The sequence below is a fragment of the Podarcis raffonei genome, chromosome 11 (assembly GCF_027172205.1).
Source record: "Podarcis raffonei isolate rPodRaf1 chromosome 11, rPodRaf1.pri, whole genome shotgun sequence".
Classification (NCBI taxonomy): Eukaryota; Metazoa; Chordata; class Lepidosauria; order Squamata; family Lacertidae; genus Podarcis; species Podarcis raffonei.
The window spans coordinates 36662138-36681977 of NC_070612.1; the positions used below are offsets into that span (position 1 = coordinate 36662138).

The 19840-nt window shown below is 39.7% G+C and overlaps 1 protein-coding gene across 5 annotated transcripts in view; it reads right to left on the reverse strand.

Moving 5' to 3' along the window:
* The window catches only part of KIAA0825 (KIAA0825 ortholog), a 179986-nt gene that overhangs the window by 144846 nt on the left and 15300 nt on the right, over positions 1-19840 (reverse strand). For 2 of the 5 annotated variants that reach the window (XM_053409044.1, XM_053409040.1), the window contains exons 2-5: positions 17354-17466; positions 16416-16555; positions 13866-14034; positions 7564-8239 (exon numbers count right to left, since the gene is read on the reverse strand). In XM_053409044.1, coding sequence (XP_053265019.1) covers positions 7564-8239; positions 13866-14034; positions 16416-16546 — 976 coding nt within the window. In that variant the 5' untranslated portion in view covers positions 16547-16555; positions 17354-17466. Of the gene's footprint in view, positions 1-7563; positions 8240-13865; positions 14035-14871; positions 15063-16415; positions 16556-17353; positions 17467-19840 lie in introns of those variants that run through there. The other 3 variants (XM_053409043.1, XM_053409042.1, XM_053409041.1) reach the window with 3 other exon arrangements.

Here is a 19840-nt window from a genome sequence, read left to right on the forward strand (position 1 = left end):
AGATTCTGTCCTGCCATGTGATGCCCAAATTCCTCTTGATGCTGAGCATGTGGAAGGCATTGAGAAATCGTTCCTTGCGGTTGTAAGCTGCCCATGACTCACTTCTATAAAGTAGCATGCTCAACATGCAAGCCTGGCAGAACTTCATCTTGGTATTGGTCATTAGCATCACATTCTCCCAAACCCTTTTGGAGAGCTTAGCCATTGCTGTAGCTGCTTTGCCAATACTCTTGTCCAGATTAGAATCAATTGAGAGGTTGCTGATTATGGTGGAACCCTGGGAGACCATTGTCTACCATCTCAAGCTTGTGATGCCAAAGCTAATGGTCACTTTACAATTAAGTCATCCATCATCTGCATAGTCTCTTTTAAACCAAAGAAGAAGATTATGCTTCCACATGTTTTCTGTAAAGCTGGATTCACTTTATACACGCTAGACATGATCAGCACTCGTTCATTTTATACTAGAACACTGTTAATGGTACTACAGCTGTAGATTTAAAATATTATGTTTTGCAAACAAATGGCTTATTTGGGATTTAAGCTGCCTGTATGTGCAGGACTGCAACCTAATACTAATGCATAAGAAACACCTATGAATTCAAAAGGTGTATTTCTGAATAGCAGCTGCAATACTGTTTCAACCTAAAGTGCTAGAATGCCAGCAGTTTTTCATGCACAGAACTTAAGGTACTTAAAATCTGCTTCATTACTATACACCAGCAGTTTTCAAAACAGTTACATTTGACTAGGTAACAGGATATGTTCAAATTGCAGATATAATTACTGCACATCCAAGAAGCTATAAAATGTTCACAAGCAAATCCCTTTGACCTTGTTAATGTCTGCTCCTTGTTAATCTAAGGCAAACATTGTTTGTAGATTGCATTTGTTATAAAATATGAAAAAGGAAGGAAATCCCTTAACAGTTGTTATTGATTCCAGCATTTACGGACTGAGTTTAAGTGCTGTTTACAAAACAGAACAGATGCAGATGCTAACAAAAAGGTAAACAATTGTTGCCTGACTTACTGCCAGACTCTGAGCCAATATATTAAACTCCAAGTGAAGCACATTTCCCCTATGGATTGCACTTATTGCCACTTCATTTCCTATGTGCACTGTCTCTCTATTGCTGTGCCTAGCAGTAAGCTATTCCAGTTCTTTTGTGACCCCCGAGGCCTGGTGCTACCTCACACAGCCATTAGTGAAGGGAATTGCATGTGTCTGACACGGCCTGAAACCAATTATTTGATATTTTCTTCAGAATGATGCCCAACTCTGTTGGGAATGAGCAATCATGAAATAATTTACCTCCTGATTTAATTTTTTCCTGCACAAATTAGTTGTAGTCTGAGCTAGCTATACACAGCTGTCTGTTACATATCTCCGTCTTATCAAGATTATACTTGAAATGATGAAGAAAGGGGCTGAATAGAATAGATTGGGGAATCCTGTTTTAAAAAGGCATTGACAAGTTTATCAGATATACTGATCACATGTACTTTTTGCTGATTGAAAATGACAGAATCATAAAGAACTATCAGTACACCAGGGGAAACCACAAGGATGCAAACCATTATCAAAGTGTTTAAGGTTTTTTTAAAAAAGTGGCCAGCTTTTCAGTTCCCTTTTGCTCTGCTACAATCTAGGGATATGAAAATACCTTGAGGGGCAGGGAGAATAAATTCAAATGAAACCAAGCAACCAGTCTGGGCTTTGCAGTTTACACTATTCCTCTCAAAATAAAAGGAAGTATATACTTTCCTACTTGTAATTCTAGATTTGTATCTGTGTGCCCAATACTTCATCATGTCAAAATTATAAAAGCCTATGAAAGATCGCCAACCATGGAAAACATGCACAAAATATGCATGTTCTGTATTCCATACTTATTCCTATGAACTCCAAAGGGACCCAGTAAGAGATGACACAAGTCACTTTTAAGGGAACCACTAATCATAAAGCACTATGTTTCATAAACTCTATCAGTGAAAATATAGGCTGGAATCCAAAGAACAGTACAATTAGTTCCATGCGCTCAAGAGGGCTTTGAGCATGTGTTTCCCGAACAGCAGCTGCCATGCCACATGGCAAGCTTCTTTTGAAGATGAGAGGTGTTTCAAAAGCAGAGTCTGAGACGACATGGGTTTGTTATTCAAAGTAATAAAAAAAATCTCACTAGCCATGCCTTTCAAAAGGCTAGTGGAAATAAATGTGAACTAACAAGTCTTCTAGAATCCCTTGCTGATATTCAGGAACAATATTACAATTCAAAAGCAAATTGATGGGTACAAAACATTGGCAAAATTATGGAGGGCACACAAGTAATCAGGAAGATAGATTTTCTTATTACAGTTTCATACAGCTGTTAAATAGCATTGAGGACAATCTGGAGCTTTGTGGACATCCTGTTTTCTCATGTGAGAGCAGGGTGGCCATTTTGGATGCTGTGACCTCATGCGATTTCACACAGAGATCTCACCCTGAAAAATGCAGGTTTTGGGGGGCTGCAATCTAATGCAACCCCCCCAAAACACATGTTTTGGGCAATGTAAAGCATGGCCCTGAAAAAAGGAAATATTATGTGTTACATAATCTCACATAATGTGACTCACACAGGAGCATGGGTGGGGAGATACGTGTCCAAGTTCTGGGACTCAAGATGCTGAGACGCTGGAGGGTATGGTTTATGGCAGTGATTTTCAATCAGTGTGCCGTGGCACCCTGGGGTGCCTTAAATGATGATCTGGGATGCCACAGGCAACACTGGCTTCTGTCCCTCTTCCCTGCCCACCCTCCTCTGATGCCCTCTTGCGTCTCTGCCTCCCAAAGGCTTGCACGGCTGTTTGTTGCAGTTGCCCTGGCTCCAAGCTCTGAAGGCAAATGGTGCCTCAGGGGGTGCTGGTTGCCAGGAGCTGAAGCAGCCTCCGAGTAAGCAAGCAAGCAGGTGAGGGAACCCAGCCAGTTAGTCCTAGCTGTTGGTAATGGACAGACAAGTCCCAGGCTGTTGTGGAGCAGTGTGAGAAGGCACCTCTCTTTGGTGCGGGGGGGGGGCAGCTCAGGGACCAGGGACAACAGCAGCGACTCCCCAGAGGACTCCCAAGGAGAGGGAAGAGGAGAGGAGGCTGAGGGAATACTCCACAAAGGAGGGTGTTCGACAAAGGGTGAGAGGCTGCTAGCTCTGCAGGCAATGGGTGACATAACTGGGCTCCTAAGCCCCACAGGGGTGCCACAGAAAGAATGTAGTTGGTCAAGTGAGCTGTGGACTAAAAAAGGTTGAAAACCTCTGGTTTATTGAAACATTATGAATGCTTTAGTAAGCATGAATGTTTAAGATCATTGTCTATTAAAAAAAAGCTTGCTGCAAATTAAATAAAACCGATTATACTTTTTTATTGCAGAGAGCATGCGCAAGAGAGTAAGGTAAAGGTAAAGGTACCCCTGCCCGTACGGGCCAGTCTTGACAGACTCTAGGGTTGTGCGCTCATCTCACTCAAGAGGCCAGGGGCCAGCGCTGTCCAGAGACACTTCCGGGTCACGTGGCCAGCGTGACATCGCTGCTCTGGCGAGCCAGAGCCGCACACGGAAACGCCGTTTACCTTCCCGCTAGTAAGCGGTCCCTATTTATCTACTTGCACCTGGGAGTGCTTTCGAACTGCTAGGTTGGCAGGCGCTGGGACCGAACAACAGGAGTGCACCCCGCCGCGGGGATTCGAACCGCCGACCTTTCGATCGGCAAGCCCTAGGCACTGAGGCTTTTACCCACAGCGCCACCCGCTGCCCCTGCGCAAGAGAGTACAGCGTGGGAAATAACAACCTATGCTAAGTGAACATATAAATGTGGGGCAGGGCTGATGCACCAAGACCTATATATTTAAATATTACTTTCTCACAGAAACCAACGTAAGGTGCACAAAAAAATTAATGAGCCATTTCTTAAAAATAAAAATCATAAAGCTAACCAAGCCTCACACTAATGAAGGTATACAAAATGCCCCACAACTTAATGGTATCTCACCAAGGAGCATCTAATTACATTCTGCTCAGGAGACAGCTTATGTGCGTTGAAAAGAGTCACGTAAAGAGTCATGTATCAATTTCCTTGTCAAACAATACTGTAGGAGCCTTAGGAACCTCTTCAGGAGACCTTTTAGAAGTCCTCCTTCTTTTGACGTTCATAGCCCTCTATTATTTCCTTTACACACTACTGTATGTTCCTAAGAAAAACCAACTTAATAATTCCCTCTCAACTTCTTTGTCACACTCTTTTATTAAAGAGACTACTCTAATATATAAATCTCAGACTGACCTTTGACCGCTCAAAAGAAAATGGATTGAAGAGTAAATCACTTTCATCTTTTATACTTGGGAGGAGAATGCAATAATTAGGGGGCATGGTGAGTTAAATGTTCTTTTCACCCTTAGGAAGAACACCCAGGTGTGCAAAGGAAGCTTTGAGATGAAAATAATTAGTGTTTCCTAATTGGAAATATTCTTTAACAAATGAAAAAATGTTCAAAATTTATATTGCTTTTTTTGTTTGCAGAGTGTGCATAAGAAAATCAAATCACAGACGTGAATCTTCGTAACTTTTGCAGGATTCAAACAGACATTACATATGATGCAAAAATAAAAATGCATCTGTAAAAATAGATATTTAAATGACAAATATTAATACATCTAATATTTTGTTTCTTTCAAATAATACATGCAAGAACAAGAAAGCCTTTAAGAAGTCATCTTTTAAATATAATAGGGGTCAATAATGAAATTCTACTGTTGAGCTTCACTTTATGGGATTAATAACTGATTTGAAGCAACAGTAAGGTTTTTGGATATGCTAGCAGCTTTGAAATTTCTTCAGCTCAATTGACATTTCAGTAACTTAGCTAGTATCATCATACCCCCTACTATAAATTTAAAAGTAGCATGCTTAATTCTTTTGCAATATTTTTAAAGTGTCATGCTCCCTCTAGAAACAAATACTGTATGTGGCCTTAGGGTATTATATATAGGAAACCTTCAAGCCTCTGTTTCATTATTTATTTAGAATTCATCCTTATATTCCCAAGCCATACACTGTATTTCAGACACAGTTATAATATTATAAAATGTTGCCAGTAAAAGTTAACAGAAATTGTGGACAGTATGCAACTAACTTGTTCCATCAGAGCAAGGATTTCTGCTTGCACAGCAGAACTTCCTCCCCTCTCCTATCCCTGTACACTCCTTAAATCTGTTCTGAGGTTTACCCCAATGCAGGGGTCGTTTGTGGGATGACACAAGGTACTTATGGGGAGGGAAAGGGGGAAGGGAGTTCAATTCCACAAGCAAAAATCCTTGCATTGATGGAACAAGGTACCGCCCTCTGGTAACATCCAGGTAAATGTTATTCTTTTCTATGTCTGATTCTAACTGTGCTCATCAGTTCCACTGCGGCTCAGGGGAGTGCAACAAACTTAGTGCATCAGCTGTGATTTGTCACTGTGTTAATTAATTTTGACTTTCTTCTTGATAAAATTCTACATGCTGCATAAGGAACCTGTGGCCTAGTTCATGTGACTATTGTCACCTTCATTGCATACCTTTAGGTGCCAGATGAAAACATTTTTCTTCAACCAAGTGTTCAGATGATTAACAATCTATGGTTTTTTAAATGTGTTTGTGGAAGGGGAGTTACTGGTTTGTTTTAATTTCATTTTTGTTTTATTATGTATTGTGTATTTTCATTTTGTATTTGTCTGTTGTGAACTGCCTTGGGTGGTATACACATTTAATAAATAATAAAAATAAATAAAATTGTTAGTCATTTTTAATCAGTATTCTTCTGCCTCATTATCATTAAATGCCCAAGTAATGTCATGGAAGAGAATACAAAATTTGGTTACAAATAACTTGGTAATATAAAAAGAAGCTAAATGAATGAAAATGTAACAGTTTAAAATACCTTCAGGTATATAGTGCCAAGGCCATTTAGGGCTTTAAAGGTCAGCACCAACACTTTGAATTGTGCTTGGAAACATACTGGGAATCAATGTAGTATGTCTTTCAAGACCAGTGTTATATGGTCCCGGCAGCCACTCCCAGTCACCAGTCTACCTGCCACATTCTGTATTAGTTGTAGTTTCCGAGTCAATGTCAAAGGTAAGCCCCACATTTAGTGCATGGCAGTAGTCCAAGTGAGGGCATGTATCACTCTGGTGAGACAGTGAGCAGCCAGGTAGGGTCTCACCCAGTGTAGCAGATGGAATTAGTAGACAGCCGCCTGGACCGCTGTGAGTCCAAAATGACTCCCAGGCTGCACCCCATGGTCCTTCAGGGGCACAGTTACTCCATTCAGAACCAGGGAGTCCCCCACAGTTGCCTGCCCTTCTCCCCCAGAAACAATACTTCTGTCTTGTTGGGATTCAGCCTCAATCCATTAGCTGCCATCCATCCTCCAACTGCCTCCGGACACTTGCACAGGACCTTCACCACCTTAACCAGTTCTGATCTAAATGAGAGGTGAACACCCAGCCCAACCCCAGGGCTTCATATAGATGTTAAAAAGCATGGGGGAGAGGACAGAGCCCTGAGGTAGTAAGATAAATATTATTATTTATAATAAGATAAATATAATTTTAATGAAAATGAAGTTAAAATAATACAGACTCTCCGAACTCATCTGCAATGTGTCTCATCCATTGCCTTATCTGTTTGATGGCATTTTCAGAAGATGTATTTTAGAACACAATACCTATCAGCTATTTAAAAACTAAGTTCAAGATTAAGTCCTTGTTTAAAAAGCGTAACTAATATTTAAGTAAAAGGGCTATTGCAGTTTAAGACAGTCCGTCCCTCAGGCTAGATCTGGCTCCTTGTGGTCTCTCATCTGGCCCATAGTTTCTCTTCCTCCCCCCCTGCCTCTTCCTTCTTGAGAGCAGCAGATGATTGCATTTCTGTGCACCCAGCAGTAAAAAAAACCAAGCTTCTTGTGGAAGAACAGAGCAACCTCATCACAATAAACACACAGTTCACTTTTCTTTTTTTGCAGGATGCTTAGAAAGAGGCTTACCTCCAAATCCTCCTCTTGCACCTGGCTGTTCAAATGCAAACATGAAAAGGATAAGAACTGCCCAAATCTCCAAAGCTGCCTCACCCCTGCTCACCCCAACATGACCTAATTTGCACTAGTAAGAAGGTAACAAAGTATGTCCAGTTCCTTTGCTCACAAGAAGACAAGAGGGGGAGTAACTTGAAGCAAATTGTCATGGGTTTATCTCTATGATCTGCCTACACTCAAGCAGACAAACACAGCCTACAATTTGGAACAGAAGAATATAGATGGATGTTGCTTAAGCCTTGCCACTGAGTGTTTGTGGCTACCGTATTCATGTACTTATGTCCTTCACTGGACATGTATGAGACACATATATGAGAAATGAAAGGATAAAAACAATTAAGATAATTAAGATAATTAAGATAATTAAGATAATTAAATAACTAATAACTAATAATTAATTAAGATAAACGAAAGGATAAAAACAATTAAGACAATTCATGGAAAAAAATGCCACTAACCCCCAACATGAGGTACTCCTCTGTGTTTCTTTGAGCTCTTGCTTGCTTTAACACCATGTAATGCATTTTCCTTAAACTGAAGCTCACAAAGTGTTTCAAGAAGAACGGTCATTTCTTCCGTGATGGTATCCAAATAAGTTTCATTAATAAACTTCAGTGTTGAAGAAGGGTCAATAATTCCGCTCAGTACATAGAAATCTTCTTTTATCATTGCACACAATGCAGGAATTGAGTTTTCATAACCATGAACCATCTTTTCAAAGTTTGTTTCACCCATGCTTTCTAGAACACATTTCTGTAAAAGATCACTAACCAATTTATTCTGCATTTTTTGATACTTCCCCAGAACTTCTGCCTCAGGATATAGAAATAAAAGCTGCTGTAGACACCGAGTTTTAAACTGCAGTTGCTGTTGTAAGGTACCAGTTTTTGTTTCATTATGATTTTGCAGCTGGTTTACTAAGAATCGCCGAAGATGTAATCTTACATCATCCCAAATATACTGTGTATCCATTGCAGAATCATCTTCAACACCATGAAGGGAAGCACTGGATATAAACTCAAAAGATGTCCCACTTGGAGTACAGGGAAATAAGACACCACATTGACTGGAGAGATCAAGAAGAAAGTGAAGAATAGTTTCTTCTTGGTTTTGTTCATCCTTCAGTAAGCTTTGCTAAGAGAAAATAAATAACAATATGCTAAGTTATGTGAATGACTCAATTTAAAGTAAACAATGGCTCTCTTGAAAAACTATGCAAATTACTGTTAATTACTGCCTACAAAATGAAATTTTCTAATATAGAATTCCCCTCCCCCAATATTCCTCCTGTTAGCTAATACAATTCTCTTTACTAGTGAGAAGGCAAAAACTGTCATTCATTCAACACAAGGGACTTCCTGGATCTTTTAAAGGAACACTTGAAACAGCAGCTATTAGATCAAAAGGATGCATGACCTGTACATTAATAGTGGTATAATATTTTGATAGGTTAATGATACCATAAACCACAATATCTACACACACCTGCATACATTTATGTAAGTCCTTTAATAAAGTCTGTTGGCATGTAAAACTTTAGTCTCTGTGTTAACACACAGGAAGTTTAGTATCAAAAAATAAAATAATATACACCTCAAAAAATTCACCTTCAGAGAAAAAAGATGTACATAGCTTTGGGGGTACTTCTGGATCATCTGCTGTCACTTGAGGCTCCATCAGCTTCAGCTGGTGGTCCAGCTGTACCCCTATCTGGACAGGGATAGCCTAACCTCTGTCTTCTATGTTCTGGTAACCTCTAGGTTAGATTACTGCAACTAGGTTAGATTACTGCAGCACCTGCAACACAGCATACCTGAAGGAACATCTCCACCCCCATCAATCAGCCCAGACACTGAGGTTACAGGGAACCAAGTAGAGGGCCCTCTCAGTAGTGGCGCCTGCCTTTTGGAACACCCTACCATCAGATGCCAAGGAAATAAACAATTATCTGACTTTTAGAAGACATCTGAAGGCAACCCTGTATCTGGAAATTTTTAATGTCTAATGTTTTACAATTTTTTATGCTGTAAGTCACCTACAGTGGCTGGGGAAATCCAGCCAGATGGGCGGGGTATAATAAAATTGTTGTGGTTGATGTTACACAGTATACGTAAGGCTGCCTCTGAAGATGGTCTGGAAACTTCAGCTAGTGCAGAATGCGGTGGCCAGACAATCTGAGCATAGTACATGAATCCTGGCCCAGCTGCACTGGCTACGTAGTTGCTGGGCTCAATTCAAAGGGGCGATTTTGACCTATAAAGCCTTAAACATGTCAGGACTACAATACCTCAAGGCCCACCTCTCCCCATATGAACTGACCCAGACCCTGTGATCATCAACATCAGAGGCCCTTCTTTTTGTGCTTCCTACACAAGAGATCCAGAGGGTGACAACACAAAAACAGGCTTTTTCTGTGGTAGCTCCCCGCTTGTGGAATGCTCTCCCCAGGGAGGCTTGCATAGCACCTTGATTGTATATATTTAGGTGCCAGGTGAAAACGTTCCTCAGGCCTTTGACTTTGGCTGATTAACATTTTCTATACTTTTAAATGCATCTGAAATTCTATAAGATCAAATATACATTGTTCTAATGCTAAATGTAACAGTGTTTACAGTAGTCACTGTTCTCATAGTCAAACTTCATCCTATTATGGACACAAAAGGCTGAGAGGAGGTTGAACATTTCATATTATGCTGGGTAACATAATTACCTTGAAAACTGGAAGAAAAATGTGAATTTTACTTTTAAAAGTAAGTTATGACTAATTCCTACAACTAAATGGAATTCTTTCCCATTTGTTCTGGATGGAGCCTAGATATTAGGAGTTCAATATGAACTCATTTACATGTGCATAAATCTAACTCAAATAAATTAGACATGGATGAATAAATGCAAAATTCCAGCCTACTAGGGCAGAAGGATTAAATAAAGTTTCTCAAGAGCTTCTGAAAAACTTAAAGAAAATGAGCTGATTTACGTAGTACTTTTTTGCTGGTGCAAGCCCCCTGGCAATGCAGACAAACAAAATGGGTTGTTTTGGAAATCACAGACATGGCTGACAGCAATTTCCATGATTATGACAGCTGAACAAAAATAAAAAATAATGGCCACAATTCATTTAACTCACAATTGACTGTTTTAGTTTATACGTGAATCATACAATAGTTAGTCTATGGACTGTATGACTAGCCGTAGGTATCTTTAAGCTTTCTAGAATTAAAATAAAGTCCCTCAAGGGGAGAAAATGTAAATTTCCTACCTATAAACTTCCATAGGGCATTGAACACCACTGAGATCCTCTTGGAGCTCAAAGGCATAACCATGCAATTTGCTTCCTCCTGTAGGAGGAGTAGCCCACCATACCCAGACAAAACTAGAGAAGATCACAAGTGCATGAGTGTCATCAACAGCTTAAATCATGGGTAGGCAACCTAAGGCCCAGGGGCCGGATGCGGCCCAATCGCCTTCTCAATCTGGCCAGCGGACAGTCTGGGAATCAGCATGTTTTTACATGAGTAGGATGTGTCGTTTTATTTAAAATGCATCTCTGGGGTATTTGTGGGGCCTGCCTGGTGTTTTTACATGAGTAGAATGTGTGCTTTTTAAAAAAATGCATCTCTGGGTTATTTGTGGGGCAGAGGAATTTGTTCATTATTTTTTTTCAAAATATAGTCTGGCCCACCACATGGTCTGAGGGATGGTGGATCAGCCCACGGCTGAAAAAGGTTGCTTACATTCACACTCTTGAAACTCTGCAAAGGCTTCAAAAATGAATTCAACTATAAAACAAAGCCCAGGTTACTTGTCACGCTCCAGTCCCAAAACACATCAGGTTCTAGGAGCACTGACCCAATGGTGGGTGGCTTCTTTTAGAGGAAGAAGTAATTCTGAATAGCTCTACCTGGGAGCAGCGGTAGCAGTTGCCATCCTGAAAGTATTCAATGCCCACCAGGGACTTTGAAAGGAAGGAAAGCTGTTTGTTTGTATACCATCCTTCATCTAAAGATCTCAGGGTGGTGCCAGAAGTTTAACAACCTCTTCCTGAATTCTGTTTCATTATATGTATTTTATTACTGTGTTTAGTTATACATGTAATATGTCTTAATAAAAAGGATTTTTTTAACCCCCTATTGGTTTCTCAAAGTACAATATTTATTTGCAGTCTAGGAGAGAATAGTGTAATATTGCATTATATTACACATGGACTCACAATAATATAATTTTAAATAACAGGGCGTATTTGTGTACGTAATATACAAATGCACAGATACAAAACTATTTTTGCAATTCCTAGAGCAGATTAGCAGAGAAATTACTAATCTTCAAGATATATGGGAAGTTATGAGAAATATTACATTTAAACAATCTTAACTTTCTATGAGATTGTCAAATATGCTATTTTATTAAAGATAGCATAAAAGCTCAATAGCTTTCAAACCAGCCAATGGGCTTCTTTCTTATGGAATATGAATCCAAAAATGTCATCCACAAGAAAGTGCTGCTGCTTTTGAAGCTTAAACAGAAATATTTTCAATTACAAAAGCCTACCTAAACCTAAGCAGTGTTCAAAGTCTTTTCAAATTGAAAATACATCCCTAAAATGGTCACCAGGTGGTTTACACACACCATTTTGGAGTTGGTACTCCTAAAAGAAGAGTTCCTGCAGCTGGCTTTGAAGCTTTGCAAGCTTAGTTTCCCATTTCAAAGTCTTTTTGAAAACTGCCTATGTTAAGGCAGGCTTTTGTATTTGAAAGTCAAGGTTTCAAAAGGCTTCAAACAGTGCTGCAGGTGCCTATCGGAAGAAATGTATCGAAAATGGTGGACGCAGGCTCTTTCAGAGTAGACTGTACGTAGCCTATGAGTGTATTTTATTGGTGGTAACCAAACACAATCAAGTTAATTTGCAAATATACCACAATTTTATAAATGCTTTAATAAGCTCCTCACAGTTCAAACAAAAATTGTACTGATTTTTATTAAGGTGTTAGAATTTTCAGGCTAAGAATTTACATAGTACCTTACAGAATATTTGTACTTGTCTCTTCTTAACTGATCACTTTACACATTTAATCTTGACGGATTACATATCGGAATATATTCATTTTTCCAAAAAATATTATCAGAGGAATGAATTCAATGCTGTGCTAAAGTGCATTTTGGATTGCCAGATGGAATGATCCCACCCCTGGTGTGCTGTTCTAGGGGTTCTCCTGATTCCTGCCAATTTAAGGGGGGCGTGCATGGAAGGAGGAGAGAGACAGCCCCATTGTGCAAGAGGCAGTCCTTGCATGGAGCTTCCACTGACAGGACTCATTAGCTGATACCCACTCAGAATCTAGAACTCTGATTTAACTGATTTCAGAATGTTTAAACAAAATGCCAGTAAATAAAACTTAATTACATAAATTCAGTAATAGCTTTCAATATGTGTGTAACAAAAACCTATGCTTTTTATTCTGTCTTGTATATTGTATACAGTGGATCAAATAGCTGAACAACTGCAGAAGAAAAAAGATAATTACACATGCCTGAATCATTTTTTTCAAGGAAGATGTCTGAAGAAATGAGTCAAATAGAAGTGATGAGATTTGAAGCTCTAGGCTAATTAACAATTTGAAAATTAACAAATCACTGGATCCAAGTGACATCTACAGGGGCTCTTCGGGTATTCAATGTGAAATTACAGGTTTACTTAAAAAAAGAAAAGAAATTGCCACTAAAATAAGTCTTTATACTAATGGTTTTAAAGTCATTTTAATTGTTTAGTCTTTAGCTAAATATAATACCAATTTTTATGACGTAATAGAGGAGCAAACTAGGAAATTACAGGCCACTTAATCAAGAGGGTTCAATCTCTTTAAAATGCTTGTGATTATTTAAAGCCATAATAACAGTTCAGCTAGAATTTTACTGCAGATCAAGAAAAGTACCACCAATTTCAAGAGGATGCCAACAAGGTTAATGAGCTAAGACGAAGAAGCTAAAAGAGGAAAGAAGGTTTCCTTCAGAAAACAGAAGCCTTGTGCAAATGAACAGCATGAAGAGGAACACAAACTTTGGCAAGTAAAATACAAACATATAAAATGCAAAAAATGGGGGGGACACCCGACAAGCATATAATTAAACACATTAAGATCAACAATAACAAAATATTTAAATACCAGAGGCTGCACCCCTGGCTCACTAGCTCCAACTACCCCACTCCCTAGACCTTGCAGATACCCTACCTGTTGCCCCCTAGATCTCAATCCCTACCCCACTAACTCCTTAGAAGAGTCAGCCTGGCAGGAGAAGCACCCCAGGAAGGAGGCTTGAAGAGGTGGCGAGTCCAGGGATCTGCTGCTGACACCAACTTCCCCATGCTGATTCTTCATCCTAATCTGTGGCAGAAGCACTTTTCATACCTTCCACTTTCCCCTTTTTTCTTTTCTCATTCTTTTATTATTTTTTATCATTAAGAGAACTGTGCACACATGAAGCTGATGGCTGGCTGGTGAAGGACCCTGTGTGAGAGGCAGGGAAGGGAAGTTATCCAAGGCTGGGAGGTTTGAAGAAGGGAAGCTCTGAGGATCCACCCCCTTCTATGCGAGACAAGGATTAAGATCAATGTTTGAGAAAGGAATTTGTATTTTCTTCACTCTATCTTTCTTTTTCTTTTTTATCATTTAATTAGTTTGTTTCTTACTGCATTGCATGATATTCAATTTTTTTATAAAAGAAAATAATTTTTAACTATGGCATAAAACAACAGCATTTTTACCAGTGTTTGGAGAAACTTGATCAATTCTCTGTGAGGGGTTGAAGATGGCTTGATTGAGCTGAAACTGCAATTATTTAACCACTGAAGGCAGTCAGTTGTGTCTTGTAGCAATTCATCAGGACAAGTTTCATTTATTTCTGATTGTAGCTCCTTAAGACACTGTTCCATGCTAAAGTAGAAAAGAAGCAAACATTAAAAACGAATACTTATCATTTACGGCAAAGTATTCAACATTAAATAGCATTATATTATATAACACTTTAATTTACCATATTAACAGTAATTTAGTTTTATGGACACTATCAATGCAGAAGCCTGTGTGGGTGAGCAGGCCTCACTGTGCATGTGTCATAATACAGTTGGGGTTAATCACCACCTTACAACCTTAAAAACAATTGGATGTGTGTGCTTTGTATCAGCAATTTCCATCACTCCTAAAACAGGGATTATTTTATCCTTTCTACCCTCAGGGGTAGAAAATTACTGAAGTTCACTAGTAATATAACAGTGGTGCAGGAGCAAAGCGAGTCACAAAATGGTGGTAGGTTTAATCAGCTGGTAATCACTGACACCATTTTCTACAAATATGTAATCCATTTGGGGGCTGAATTCTTTGCCACAGTGTTTTCCTGCGGAGACAAGCTCCGCTCCCCTCCCTCCCATCTGCTAGAACCAGAAGAGGGCTGAAACGAGCGCAGTAGCAACAGGTGCAGCTTCCAATTGCTTGGGGAAAGCCCAGCAGAGGAGGACACTTACGCGGCTGTGGGGAGGTGGGGACTTTCAGTCCTGTCAACTGATTAATGGGGTAAGAGCTAATGGGGATTAGCTGCTGTGTTCATTAGGTCTCACTAATGACAGTCAACCCTGTGAATATCATGTTTTTTGCTAATAAAGAGTTAACTCCAACTCTGAATGGTGTGATTTACTGCCGACTCGCTCTTTGACACCCATGGCTCTTCAGCCGCCTGACTCATCACTGCCTCTTGACCTCCCTCCTTTCACTTACTTCAGCTTCTGCCTCCGATTCTTGACCTCTCTGCCACAGACTCTCCCAGCTCACTAAGCCCTGTTACTCTTTAAGCTTTCAACACCTCCTGTTCCCAGCCTTCTTCCCTTGGGGGTTCCCCAGCAGTTTTCCCCATCATTCCTCTCCGTCCCACCAGTCTACAACAGAGAGTTACAATTCTCAAGGGTTTCCTGAAAATTGAAGGGTAAACCATTCTGAAAATTGCAGCTCTGTGGCAGACTAGGGGTCTCCTAACAACTCTCAGGATTCTTTGGGAAGCCATGGTTGATGTGCTGATTGTATCATTTTAAACAAAGTTCAAAAATATCTAAACATTGCAGGTGCTATCTAACCTGATAAAGATGCAATTTTCCCCTATTGGATCATCCTCTGAAACCATACTAATGACTGTAATATATGAAAGCGTCTTTAAAAAGTAATCAAGTATGGGTGGCCTATCAAGCACATTCAAAGGCCTTTTCAAGAAATGGGTTCGAAATGGTGCCCCTGAAACAAATATCTTATCTTTATCAAAGAACCTTTTCATGAATTCAAGGACTACTATGGAAAATAATACCCTATGGTCCACACTCAACTTCCAGATATAATATACCATTCCAACACTAGTTCTAAATGTGATAAAAAACCAGGATGTATCTTCATAACTTATTTAAGCCTGTCTTCGGAATCTGAAACTCAATGCACTAGTCATAGACTTTGGTTTCTGGGACATTTTGTCAAAGACTTCTATTGTAGTATCTAATGTGTCTCACTTAATCAAAGTTAATGAATTATAGCTTTGTGAACTGTAAAGGCTCAACTATTGTTTGTTACCTAAACCTCCATTAAAAATACCTCCATTAAAAATAAGGTTTGAGACTAATCTACCTGATAAGTGATAACCAATTATTACAAGCCACTACAACCCTTTACAGAACAAAATGTTTCTAATAATTTGTCCTAACATTGATAGAAGGATTAGGATTAGGCACAGAGACATCACTTTGGTAAAAACCACAATGCTTCATTATAGCAAAATATATATCAGTTCAGTTCCAGTTTATTAATAGGCCACAGAACTCCAAATTTCAATAAGTATATTCACAAAATCTTCTAACTCATTTAGCAAAATAATTTCTGACTTAATATGGTGCATAGCAGTCTCAAGGCTGAATTCTTGCCAAATAGCACTGAAATGTTTTTGAATTTAATGAACCATGCATTCCACGGGGCTTTCAGCACTATATCCTTTAACCAATAGTGAGGGGAGGAACAATTATATTGAGGGAGTTTCCCTCACCTGAATGTCTTGGTAGCAATACAATGTATACTCTCTCAATGTATTCTTTTATCAGGTCTGACTCTGGTACTAGTTTCTTGATCCAGGGAAGTACATGTTTCATTTTTAGAATGAAATAAGGATAAGTATATAAGTAACTGATGGAATTTTTTAAATCAGGTTGCAGAAACAAAACAACAAAAGCAGTAGCAATCAGCATAAATGCAACTGAAGTTGACTTCTGCCCCAATACCACACAGCTTACCTAGAAGCATTTTTCTTTATTTTCTCATCAATGTCACCAAGTATCTGCTGAAACTCCAGATCTCCAGGAAGTATGTTTAACAAACAATCCAAGTTGGAAGAATCAAGAGAATATTCACCTCCCCACTCCATTTCCAAATACTAAATTAGATAATAAAAATAGAAGATAAATAGTAAGATTAAATATATTTGAAAATTTGATTGCAGAAATGCTAAATGATAAGAGAAATGAAGCATACTGGGATATACAAGACCATGTATAGTGAGCTCCTCCCTCAACAGTCAAAATGCAGCAGAGAGAGAGATGGGGAATCCATCATCTATGCCATGGGTAGGCAAATTAAGGCCCGGGGGCCAGATCCGGCCCAATCGCCTTCTAAATCTGGCTTGCAGACGTTCCGGGAATCAGTGCGTATTTACATGAGTAAAATGTGTCCTTTTATTTAAAATGCATCTCTGGGTTATTTGTGGGGCACAGGAATTCGTTCATCCCCCCCCCCCCAAAAAAAAAATATAGTCTGACCTCCCACAAGGTCTGAGGGACAGTGGACCAGCCCCCTGCTGAAAAGGTTCGCTGACCCCTGACTATGCAGAGAAACCAGCTACCTCAGGCTCCCTGGTGTGCTTACGGCGAGCTCTCAAAAGCCAGCACACTAATATTGGTTTCTTACTAATTATTGCAAAATTCCCCAAGGCAAACTAGTCAATGCAATCCTGTCTGTAGCACACATTCATATCCTGTAAAGATCCAAAGGTCAGTATAGCTAATTCCCCCAAATAACCTTTTGTCTGCATACATACCTAAGATATAAATTCACACGTGTGTGTACTAGCACACAAGCAGATCTGGTAACAGAGAGCAGGGACTGTAATTTTTGTTACTGATCTCATGTAGGTCACTCTGGAATGGAGGGCCTGCATAACAAGAGTCCAACTCACCCGATGGGCAGAACCAAGGCAAAAGGGTGGCTAAAGGCTGGAGAAGCATCTGTGTCCTCCACAACGACTCACCAGAGGGCATAGGTGTCACATCAGTGTTCAGATACTATTCTCTACAGAAAACAGAACACATAAAAATTCATATTAAATAATTAGCCACCAAAAATAATTCATATTCAACATAAGCTACAAAACTGTTTTCAAATGTTTGAATTTAACAATACCGTATTGCTTCTGCAAAGTGCTCATGCTTTGGTACACTTTTTGCTGATTATAAGATAAAGAAAACATCCCATTTGTGTGTTTTCTACAATACGAATTACAATCTATTGTGAAAATACAAACATTGTATTTGCCAATGTTAGGTTCATGCAATTTCCTTGGTTTATTATGGGAATTAAAACAGAATTTCAGAGTGTGTCATTTTAATAAAGTAATCAGTAAATATTAGCCAACATATTCCCCAGAATCTGCATTCATCCATTTAAATGTTTTTTTCAAGCAAGGTGCAAATCTAAGGGAAAGAATCAGGTCACTGTTTCAAAACTTTTTTAAAAGTAGGGATATATACTCAATTCTAAAAGTTCATACTGTATTTTTTGCCCTATAGGACGCACCATCCCATAAGGCGCACCTAGTTTTTTGGGGGAGGGAAATAAAGGGGGAAAAATAATTTCCCCCCCAAGCACGGGGCTGGGGCGGGGGAAGCCCGAGCTTCCCCCGACCCCAGCCCCCAGAACAGGCAACTCTCTGCAAGCCGTGGGAGCCTGGCGCCAGGCTCCCGCGCCTTGCGGAGAGCTGCGTGAAGCCTGGGCGTGCTGAGCTCAGCGCGCCCAGCCTTCGGCATGCAGGCAACTCTCCGCAAGCCGCGGGAGCCCAGCGCCGGGCTCCCGTGCCTTGCGGAGAGCTGCGTGAAGCCTGGAGAGCGAGAGGGGTCGGTGCGCACCGACCCCTCTCGCTCTCTAGGCTTCAGTGAAAGCCTGCATTCGCCCCATAGGACACACACACGTTTCCCCTTCATTTTTGGAGGGGGAAAAGTGCGTCCTATGGGGCGAAAAATACGGCACTTGATGGGAGAAGCATTTATTTTATATTTAGCAACAGGAAGCAAAGTACAAAAAGTAACGTCAGAATCAGCTCATGCTCTGGCACAATCATCCAAAGGAGACCTAATAAGATGTATCAATTTACATTTACACCCTGTTGCCATCTGCAGGTTCACGTCAGCTTCCAATATTTTAAAAATGGCAAGAGATAAGAAGTGGCAAGAAGTAACAAAGGAGGCTAAATTAGGATAGATGCAGATTTGTAAAACTATCTGCTCTTTTTTAAGCACAGGACAGCTCTGTGACTGGATATAAGAAACTGAATCAAAATAAGGTATTATGGCTTTGTCCACAATCCCAGGAATGTTAAAAGAAAGGCTTGGCAGGTTATAATTCAGTGAAGTGCAGCGAACACAGAACAATAGGTACCAAATTACCATGCCCAAATTACCTTTAGAAGTTGTTATTTTAGGCTGGAGATGACAGCATTCTCAGAGTGTTGACCAGTGGTATGGTAGAGGCATCACTGCCAACAGTACACTCACATTTTGTAGATTTCTGGAATGCTTCAAAATCTGTTTTATTAGAAACAATGAGACAATATACTTGAGCATATGCACCAAAGGCAATGTTATCTATCATATCACCTTCAACTATTTTAAAAGCTACTGTTTGTCTAGCCAGATTTATTAATAATGTCTTCAACATACCACTTTACTGGCAAGTATGATCATACTAAACTATGGCTGCCAATTCCTGACCACAGTATGAAGCTCTGTCATCTATCAAGTAATCCCTGATATTATATCTGAAATTGTACAGTGGTACCTCGGGTTACATACGCTTCAGGTTACATATGCTTCAGGTTACAGACTCCGCTAACCCAGAAATAATACCTCGGGTTAAGAACTTTGCTTCAGGATGAGAACAGAAATCACGTGACGGCGGTGCGGCAGCAGAGGGAGGCCTCATTAGCTAAAGTGGTGCTTCAGGTTAAGAACAGTTTCAGGTTAAGAACGGACCTCTGGAACGAATTAAGTACGTAACCAGAGGTACCACTGTATTTTTTAGAAAAAGTGTCCCCTTATGTTATATTCTGCTGCACTAAGTTTTCAGTGTTGAAATCATTCTTTATTAACATCTCTGAAACCAAACAGAAAGAAAGGTTGAAGAAGAGATCCTTGCACTCCTCCTATTATTGTATAGGCCCATGTCTCAGACAACTATGTGGCACCTGTAAACGCCCATCCACAGACTGAAGCAGCTGAGTGGGAAATTATGGGGTAAGACGATTCTTTATCGTTATCAAGCCCTCATTGCCTCAAATGGCACCCTCCTGTAACTTTTTCAATGAATAATGAAACAATTAACTACTTTGTACATTATAATCATAAAGTATCATATTTAAATTTTATTCATATTTATGAACAATTCCTTAAAA